At 39.0% G+C, this 10,775-nt stretch overlaps 1 protein-coding gene across 1 annotated transcript; it reads left to right on the forward strand.

Annotated features, from left to right (window-relative positions):
* Window positions 1-943: 943 nt before the first annotated feature.
* LOC102228375 (G-protein coupled receptor family C group 5 member B-like) lies at window positions 944-10,167 on the forward strand. The gene is made up of 4 exons (XM_005805070.2): window positions 944-1,385; window positions 1,948-3,049; window positions 7,546-7,661; window positions 7,740-10,167. Exons 2-4 carry the CDS (start codon window positions 1,948-1,950, stop codon window positions 7,782-7,784), a joined length of 1,263 nt encoding a protein of 420 aa, XP_005805127.1. The 5' UTR covers window positions 944-1,385; the 3' UTR covers window positions 7,785-10,167.
* The last annotated feature ends 608 nt before the right edge of the window (window positions 10,168-10,775 follow it).

Here is a 10,775-nt window from a genome sequence, read left to right on the forward strand (position 1 = left end):
AAACTTAAATGAATCTCTTTCCATGTAAAATTAAACAAAATCCTAAAATATTTCAAAAGAAATCTGAAAAAAAAAATTTCTTTTTTTGTGCTTATTCATGAAGGCTTCCTTGCACAGTAAAAAGTTTTATTTCACAGGATGGAGAGCTGAATTACAGTTCCCAATCTTTCCACGAGTAAATACTACCCTTCTTCATAGAAAGGTACCCCCTACCCTTTTGACTCATCTCGTTCTTGCGAACTCAATATCATGTCTCTTCCCATCTCATGAGTTTTATATATTGTTACACCTTACTTGTAAGAGTTAAAAAGTTAAAATTGACAGATTTTGGGTTTCTGGCTCAACAAAACAGTGCAAAAATGTCTCACACGCCTTTATGGACGGCATCCTTGTCATGACATTCCCTGTGTCCTTCTTTATCCCCACATGTAGGGGGTTGGAGATTACGTCTCTCTTAACAGACTTAATTGAATCATGTCTTCCAGGGTGTTATGCAACACTCTCTACTGGGATGGTCACATGGCCAAAGGCTCACCTGTGTTTAGAGCGACCATCTGCTCTTTCTCAATCGAGATGCCCATTTTCTGCAGCATGCGTCCCATCTTCATCTCCATTTCAGATCAGTTCTTAATAACACGGCAATTCATCATTCATCAGCAAATATCCCCCATAGTTTAGCAGGGACTGAGAAGTAGAAGATGTGGGAGCATGAAGGCGGGAAATAACGCCAAGATGAAATAACACCAAGATGTGCAAACAAAGTGATTAATGCCGGACAGGCTGTGAACTGCCATGCTTATGTACTGAGCCTATTTCCTCTTTTCTTCCTGGTGAGACAGGTGCAACAGCTAATCACGCTGCCCCGTGTGCGTGGGCGAGCAGAGGTAAGCTGGGACTGCATCGCTCTCTCTCTCTAGCTCTGTTGACACCTCCGCAGATTCAGCGTGAAGCTGGGAGAGAGAGAGACAGAGAGAGAGCAACTCAGACATGCAGACTGCACGAACAGAAAGATGAGGACAGAGGGAGTGAGAGAGAAAGGAGCGAAAGAGGCTGAAGATATATTTGACCGTGTGGGTGTGTGAAATCTCGAGGCATGCATCATAATTGTGGCTTCTTCTTCTTCTCGGAGCAGCTGGACAAGTCACTACATCAGCAAGACACCCGAGGTCTTTCAAAGTGTGCTGTGGTACTTTTAAGCAGTCAGAGCTGAAAGGAAACACAGCGACAAAATGGAAACCGATTTGTTTCTGCTGCCTCAAGGACTTCATTAAGTGAGAATCTGACAACACTCAGAGACTTAAGTCATGTCAAATAATGATTTGTGGGAAATGATGATATATCTGAACTGTGAGTAACCCAGAATTCAAGTCAAGAATTCATCTGAGGTGAGTTTTACTTCTTTCTATGAAATGTGAAACCATAAGAAAGCACTGATTTACAGTTGGGGTTTTTTTGGTACAAGCTTTCTGTATCAAGATGACAGTTAATTTAAAGGTGCATGTTAATGCTTTGGTAAGGGCTGGGGAATGCATTATATTCATTAAATCAATCCAAGTGTGAATAATTATTGTGTATGTATGTGTGTGTGTGCAGAATGTTGTGTTGTTCTGTGCTTTTAGGTACTGAACTCGACTCCTGAAAAGCCCAGTATGCAATGTAACCAGCCCACGCTGTTTCCCATTTCCATGGAAACTATTGCCCAGTGCTGAAACCTGTGCTATTCTGTGGAGCGAGTGTGTGTATGTGTGTGTGTGTTTGAACAACATCACACAAGAGGCTTGTGGAATAAAAGCAGAAATTGCTGTTTTCACCATTTTTCTCATAATGAAGATGTAAGAGCAGCTGATGTGCTCATGTAACACCACGTGACGTAGACCTGAAGGGATGAAATGACTTGTTGCTTATTTAGCTCTAACTGTGTCTCTCTTTTCCCTGTTTGTCACCAAGATGGCCGTCAGCCCTTTTGTCATCTGCCTCCTGACTTTGATCAGTTGCAGCTCGTCTCAGCCCACTCCCCCACCTCCCCGAGGATGCAGCGTGGGCGTGGAAGCCCCCTACAGAGTGCTGTGTGACCTAGAGGCGGTCTGGGGCGTCGTCCTTGAGGCCGTGGCCTGCAGTGGCGGCCTCACCTCTTTGGTTCTTGCGGTGTTGCTCATCGTCAAGCTGCGTGGGGTTTCTGACCCAGCCAGGCGCTCTGGCCTCGGCCCTCTGCTCCTGCTCCTGGGGACCCTCCTCGGGATCTTCACCATCTCTCTGGCTTTCTTGGTAGGGAAGACCCAGGTGCTCTGTGTGGTCCGCAGGGCCTTTTGGGGACCCCTCTTTGCCCTCTGCTTCTCCTGCTTACTAGTGCAAGGTGTGAGACTCAGGAGGCTGGTGGCTGGGAAGTCAAGCCCCACTGGGAGCACGCTGGCAGCGCTGGGACTGGCATTGGCTTTGGTTCAGGGGATAATCTCTGCTGAATGGGTTCTGTTGACTGTCGTGAGAGAGGGTCACCCAGCATGCGAGTATCCTCCCTTAGACTTTGCTCTGATGTGCAGCTACACTCTGGGCCTGCTCCTCATAGCCATGGGTCTCTCTCTCGGAGTGGTGCTCTGCGGAGGAGAGTTCGGAGAAGATGGAGGAGATGGCAGAGAAGAAGACAGAGAAGGAGAGACTGAAAAGCGACGATGGAAGTGTAATGCCGTCTGGGTCTTTCTGTCCAGTTTGGCGTCCGCATTGCTTTGGGTGGCCTGGCTGGGGTTTTACCTTTACGGCAACCAGGCGTTGAGAGGGAAAGGGAGCAGAGAGAGAGGAGGAAACAAGGATGCAAAAGTATTGGATGAGCCTGCACTGGCTGTGGCCTTGGTGATCCAGGGCTGGATCCTGCTGCTGTTCCACGCTATCCCAGAGTCCCACCTGTGTCTCCAAAATCCAACACAATCTGACACGCAAGATTTCTTCGACACCGGCCGCGCATCACCTGCTCCTCATTTCGGAGATGATCACCCCGCACATTCTCACCAGTCTTTTCAAGAGAACCAGGCCTTCTCAATGGAGGAGCACAGTGCAAGTAAGCCCGATGTGTGCTTGTGGTTCTGTTTGTTATGTCAGTGGCCAGTGGTCATGCTCCCCAGGGAATTTCCAGCATATCTTAGATGTGTACCTGTTGCCACTTGTGTAATTGAATAAGTGAATTATAAACAGATTTCTACAGAGCTCGGTGGAAGTAATGGAATCATTCAAATAATGAAATCATTTAATTAATAAAAAAATATCTGAAAGAAGTTTTACAGTAAGCTATGAAACCACTGAGTCATACAATCTAAAGAAAAGTGAACGCAGTGAAAACAGTCACCCAATGCAGCTTCTCTTTAAAATAGCAGGAGTAAGTAATTTTGAAAAGGTATGACATTTTCAGACAATTATATGATCAAACCTATAGCATCGGTAGATTGACAATTGGGTGGGGTCAACAGTTTTCCTTGCAGAATGTGAAAACCAAACATTAAAAGCTAAGTGGATAAAATTAATTATATCCAGTTCAACACCTCTAGCAATTATTGGTCCAAACTGCCTAAAAATAGACCTTACACAACAAGTGCAAACCAACACAATGGACTTCTAAAAATAACACTCATCCTCACAGGGAGGAAGATGTTAACACCAAGTAGCATTTCCAACAGCGTGGTTCCCGCTAGCAATAAATAAATGGAGCAGCAATTTAATCTACCAGCTTTTAACGGAGAATATCAAATTAAGAAGGAAAACAACATCGATCTTTACTTATTTTCAAGTTTGTGTTCAAGAAACGCAGCAGCAATGCATTCATAATCTTCATTAAACTATATTAATGTACATGAACCTAAAACATTCGCCTGAAAAAATGTCTTTCTCTTTCCACTTAAACATTTCTGTCATAAATTCATAGAAGCAGGGAGATTGTGGTGTATTTGTCACATTAGCATTAGCATCAGTTCTGCCTGACTACATTTCAATTTTTTAAGAAAAAAAACATCAGGAGCATATTGTAGTCAAACATTTATTTTTATTAGTAATCGCTCCAAGTTTTAAATGCTAATCATTAATGTAATTAAAATAAAGATGCTACCACAAGCTGCTTTACAAACTATTTCTACAACTAAGAAGGGGAGTTTTATGAATAAGAAATTTGTTAATTTGTTTCAGGTGTGTTAGACCACAAATGCATTCAGAAGTTAAATCGCCTGAGGACTGAAGTTTCACACCTCTGAGGTGGAAAAAAGTTCATGCATGTGAAATGTCAGCTCTGCTGCTCGTGTTCAACACAATAATAAATCAATAATGTAATAAACAGATTGTTTTGTATATTGCATATTATATTTGTGAAGTCAATATAACTTATCTAATTGTATAAAGTTTAGATCATAGGTGTGTCTTGTTTTGATCTTAAATTAACAGTTCAAGAAAATCAATAAAGCTGGCAGCCAAAGAAAAGCAGAGACTCCTCCTATGTTTAAACTTAGCAAGTCATTATGAATTATTAGCCATCAATAATGTAATAATCTTACTGTTGTGCCACCTAGTGGACAGGCAATGCTATGTTTATATGTCAGTTCAACAATTAGGTAAAATCTTGAAAGGCAAAACTACAGTAAGTTCACAACTCTTCCAGGTGAAAACCATGACCAAAGCCACAATGTTGTTTGACGTTTCACATTTGGCAGAGAATTTTTTAAAATCTAGTTTAAAAAAAAAACAAATGATGTACGCCCTGCTAATGACAAATAGTGAAATTATACCTATAAAGCCACCTTCAGACATTTATCAAAAATCAATTGGGAATCTCTGAAGGAATTTATCTACTTACTTTGGACCAATTTGGATTGGATTATGAAACTGACATCACTGTCAGGGCCTATGATGTTTTGGGATTTGATTTATTGATTCTAGTTTTATTGTTATTCTGTGCTCCTTAGTCTCTTTCTTTAATTACATCAGCCTGGTTTCTGTTTTATGAAACAGAAACAGTTTAAATATTGTGAGCATTCAGCATCACAGTATTTAAACACATCTCCTGCTCCGATTCCTTGCTGATTCCTCCCATTATATCCCGTTGCTTCCCTGTTCATCTTGCTGGGTTTTTTTGTTTGTTTGTTTGTTCCTGGCTCCTCTGTTTTTTGTTCTACCCTGGATCCCTGTGTTCTCCATAATGCTTTTTTGTTCCTAGTTCCTGTGTTTTATGTTCAACCCTGGCTGCCTGTAAGTTTTTTTATCATTGTTTTGTCCATTAAATATTCATCACTTCAAACTACCCACTGTCTCTGCCTTACTGCATTTGGATCCACCATCAACACACATTATGACAATCACTTATTTTACTGCAAATATAAACATCTACGAGTATAGTTATAAATTGATGTGAAAGCCTCCTTCATACATATTTATAATATATTTATTGTAAATGTGTGAATACAGGGAACGTGGAATATATAAATGGATAGTCCCCCAATCTGGTACATTTACATAATTTAGACGGCATCCAAGTTTTCAATAATGGTGCAAAAAAAAACCCCACACATTTCAATCTGAGTCACATCAAGGTTTGAATATCTCCTTTGTTGTGGCTTTGTGTAAATCAAACCGCCCATCTTGTGAAACCGCTTATTTTGCCAGGGTCGTGGGGAAGGAGGTGTGGCTGGGGCTGCAAGGATAAGTACCTGCTGCACAAAACAAAAAAAACAATTAAGTCTCATGAAATGTCTGAATATCCACCAGCCTTTACAAGACGGAAATTTGTGAGTCATTCCTTTTCAACTAATCGCTACATTTTTCTGAACCCAGCTGCACATATCAGGAGTTGATCTTTGATAAGACATAATGTAGACTGCAAAGTTGACATGCATTCTGCAGGAAGCTGCTGGCATACAGTGATATTTAGGAATCAGAGTTAATTACAGGAGCAACATACAACCAAGTCCCTGATAGAGTTAAAAGGTGATGCAGCACATTTTAAAATATAGAAATGTTTTACTGTCAGCAGAATCCTTTCTTTTTAATTTGTTCCCAAGTTTAAAGTCTCCTTTACATATCTTAAAAAATAAGATGTAAAACTGGAGTTTTACTTCCTTTCATTATTGATTAAGCTTCTTAAAATAAAAAACAGCACAGTTTAGATGTGTACAAATTGTATATAATTTTCATTTCTATCTTTGTGATAACAGATCCGAAACTCAAGCCAGGTATGTTTTATGGTGCTGTTCCAACTCTGCTGAAAACACTTTTCTTTTGTTACAGTAATGACATAAAATATCAACGTTGCCTTGGAGACCGCTGTATCTGTAGGCATTGCCAGTGAGCAGCCGTTCCAGACGGAGAGTGAATTGATAAAACAGAAAAACATACAAGACTTTAGAGGGGCTCCAAATTACCTACTGCAAAACGGATTCAGCAGCAACCATCTGTTTGTTTCCTCTCAACCGTCTCTTCTGTATCGTTTCAGTACTGCTGAATTTCTGAAGAAGCTGTTTCTCACGCACAGTTATTCTTAAAGCAGCACAGTGATTCAGAAACAGGGGCTGAAACAATGGCCGCTTAGGCTGCATGCCATCCAGCAGGCAGTTGTTTTAAAAAGTGATATTGTGCTGTCTTACTGATGTGCTTAAATGTAAAATGTGTTGAAAGTTCATTTTGATGATACAGCCCAGAGTCACGCGGCTGCTTTGAAGAACAAATGCAGAAAAACCCAGGTCATAAAGGCAAAGTGAATCTTTGTGTTCACACGATTCATCATTTTGATCAGTTTAACAGTAAAATTAGCAAAGACTGCAGCTAATATGTTAAATTTTCTTTTTCGTTTGTTTGTTATAATTTTTTATTGGAAAAAGCATAAACTAACCACTATAGCTATGCTAATGGGTATCTAGTTAAATGACACTTGTTCTGGTTAGTCATCCCTGTTGTTGGTATTGCCAGTACATGTTAAGGAAAGTGTTACTTAGTCAGTAAAAAAAAAAACAAATAAAAATGCAAAAGGGCAAGAAAGAAAAGGCTGTTAGCAGAGGCAAATGAGAAAATAAAATGGCTTCCTCCATGATCTATGGTCCTCAGCTGACTAATCCACCATAAGGAAAGCTTCATGTGAAATTGTTTTTTTTTTTTTTGTGGTCCTCGCAGGGTAATGGTCAACATTTCATTACGGCACAAACTATGAAGGAAGATTTTTGAAATGTCTGCATTTATTCAGTCCTTTTTGATTTTCCCTCACGTAGTAAAATTTATAAAGACATTTGCGGTTACGGTTATGAATTTGGTTTTCATAACCACAAGTTATGAAAATTTATGGTTTCATAAGTTTTATGTAGGAAAAAACTTAATTTGGAAAATCGGTGACTGTTACTTGAGCATTTCATTCCATTTATTCACCCATTCAAAACCAAGTGTGTTCACGAAGAGTCATGCCTTACACGTACGACTCAAATACATCCTGCTGTTCAGGTGTGTTTGAGGAGATTTTAGAAACATAACATGTAGACTCTGCCACACTGATAACTTTTTTTTTTGCATGTTTTGCATCGACTGTTCTTGCAGCTGTCCGAAGTGGGACGTACCACAGCAGCCATGGCAGCATGCGCCCAGGCATCGCCTTCAGAGGCCATGTCTACCAACCGACTGAGATGGCTTTGGTCATGAACGGCGGCGGTACTGTAAGTATCGACAGGCACACACACTCTACATCCTTAAATCTGTAAATATGTTCCTAAATATTCCCGTATCTCTTGCAGATGCCCACAGCTCCCATTAACTACACTGGGAGGCGCTTATGGTAACACAAGACAGGATTACAGTCAAGCCACTTTTGTGATGCTGAAGAGTTTCCCGTTACCTAAGAAGAAGAAAAAGTATTTTAATGTGTTTGTGTTTCTGCACACATGTTTTAATATATTTAAAAGACAACTGCAAATAGTATTTCAGACTAACTTTTTAGCTTATTTTACAGATCGATTTGACAGCACCACATAAGACAAGGATGGAGCATAGTGGCCATATTTACACTGAGGAATACATAAATATGAGGAACAAAGATTTATTTGAATGAGAATTACTGAACATGTTGAATTTGAACATGTGACAGTCAACCTTAATGTGCTGAAGTAAACATCCCATCTAAGCACCTCGACACCAGTGCCATGGCATCTGGTCTCTGTTAATAAGAGTTAATAAGTGTCTGTTAATAAGTGACGCTTACTTCAATAAACTGCACTTTTGTCAAACTCAGCCTTTTAGGACTTTAATGTAAATGACAAGCAGATGCCTACAAAGCTTGCTTAACCTCTGTGTTGTGTTTCAGGGTTCTTTCTTAGTGACCTTCTGACTCGCTGGGACACTTTGGCACACTTATTTGAAAACGTTGGATTATCAGGTGCTGTTAAGGGGTAAAGAAATGTCCCAACTTAGTAGTTATATTTTAAGTGTTATGCTATAAGGAAGCATATAATAAAAGCCATTTGATACTGCAATACCTAACCTGCACAGACAGTCATCAGTACAGAGATCATGGTGAAATTGTGAGATTAAAGATTGTTTAAGTTGCACGTGAAAGCACAATGTGGGGGGAACAGTATTTTATCTAAATGTTTGCATTTTATGGATGTTTTTTTTAAGTATTTTTTATTTATACAAACATTTATATGTACTGTATGTTTAAATATATAGCAAAGGGAGTTACTTGTTACAATGTTTTTATAGTCAATTTATCATCATAGATAAAGAATTAATCAAAATCAGTCATGTCTATTTAAAACCAACATAAACTGGATGCTGCCTTATTCAAGAAAAATGACACTGATTGCACATTTTCTCATAACTCCAGAGTATCTCATAAACAAATTAGTAATGATCAAAACGAACCTAAAGAGCATGCTAGACTTTTTTTATTGCCAAATTTGGGGGATTTGTGGTCTGCAATTTTACTAAAAAAAAAAAAGAAAAAGAAAAAAAAGAGGTGGTTACATTTTCTACATTTCCTCTGTTTAATATTAAAGATGTCAACGCTTAGAACAACCCCAAATACTCCACTGTGTTGTCCTGGTAGTCATGCATGTATCCATGCTTCTTTATTTTACTGTTCGATTATTATTATCACAAGTTACACCAGTCAAATTGGAAGACTCTTACATGCTAGTCTTATTAATAGATGGATCTCGATGAAATGTTTGTATTATCAAGAAATTATTTGCAGCAGCTGTTCCAGTACAACACTGAAAATGACATATTATGTGCTTTCACTGCTCCTAGACGGTATATTTTTGGTAATTAGAAACTTTATGGCTTTATACAGCGAATGAAAACCCAAAAATCCAGTTTCAGAAATCTGAACATTGCATAAGACCAATAAAAGAAGCATTTTAATATAAAAACATATAACCTACTGAAAGCTACTGGACAGTTTGTCCTCTCAGCATTTAGCATGAATCACTGCGTCAGTACAACACGGCATGGAGGAGACTGGCCTGCAGCTCTGCTTCAGCAGTGAAGGAAGTCCTGCTTGCTCTAATAGAGTCACTTCGCTCTTTTGCATTGTTGGCTGTGATGTCTTAACTTCATGTATACCGTCAGTACAGACAACTGGAAAGGTTCAATAAACAATTCGGCATATCTTTATTCTTTATTTTAACTGCTGGGAAATACAAAGATAATGTTTATTGATCCCAAACTGTGAATTTATAAAAAAAAAATTAAAAAAAATCTTATGTATGTTGCTTCTATTACAGTCTTATTGCTTTGATAGCTCTAGTCCGAAACAGCTTTTCAAAACCGGTAATTCAAAACACCATTTTGTGTACGTATGAGTAAAGGTTTTTCAGCTTCATCTCCTGAGCGACAGTGAATTCAAGCTGAGACAGTATATCCAGTTAATGCGTTGTGTATGTGACTGTGACCAGTCCTTTTTGCTGTAACTCCAATCAAAAATAAGTTAACTTGTCAATGGCTTTGTTTTTGTGTGCAGGTGAGTGCTTGTACATTGTTCAATGAAAATATGGGATCAATATGAAAAACTCTGTCTAACCTGACTTTTAACTTTTACTGTAAAGAAAGAATGCTTTTCAGATGGATTTATAAGAACAATACTGTCACTGTTTTCTGGCAGCATTAAAATGAATGTTTGTAACGTGACTTGCACTAAGTGGCTATTACATCCTTTGCACAGTTCACTGTCTGGTTTGCCTTTCTTCTCCTTCAGGATCTGTTGCTTTTAACAGATGTGGTGTCAACAAAATCGTTTCCACACAGCACCGATTTCCACAAATACAGAAAATCTCAGAAAAGGGGCTACCATAAGAAATGTGCAAATTATTTAACAGTTTGCGCTCTTAAAATGACTAAACAGAAATCCTAACTGTATCGATGACATAAACGTTTCAAAGTAATTGAAATATTTTTGTGAAACTAAGTAGATTTTGCAATATCAACAGTCAGGAAAAAAAAAGCTGCAGGCTAACTAGCTACTGTTTAGCCAACTTCAAAATCAACTGAAGTTGATTTTGAAGTTTTTTGATTTTGAAGGCCCATCATTCACAGGCCCAATGATGGGCCTGTGAATATATTGAGCCACATGACATAACATTTCAAATCTCACAAAATAGTCAAAAAATATCTTACTGCCTGTGGGAGTGTTTCAAAATTAACCATTCAATACTGAGTGAGTCATCGCTGTGTAACTGCAGGGGCTGCTCAGGGCTGCAATTTAAAAACTGGACTGCAGCTGGACCCTGTACAGCGCCCAAAGCACCATTATATTTAGTTTTTTCCAGAGTCTG

The sequence above is a fragment of the Xiphophorus maculatus genome, chromosome 5 (genome assembly GCF_002775205.1).
Source record: "Xiphophorus maculatus strain JP 163 A chromosome 5, X_maculatus-5.0-male, whole genome shotgun sequence".
NCBI classification, from domain to species: Eukaryota; Metazoa; Chordata; class Actinopteri; order Cyprinodontiformes; family Poeciliidae; genus Xiphophorus; species Xiphophorus maculatus.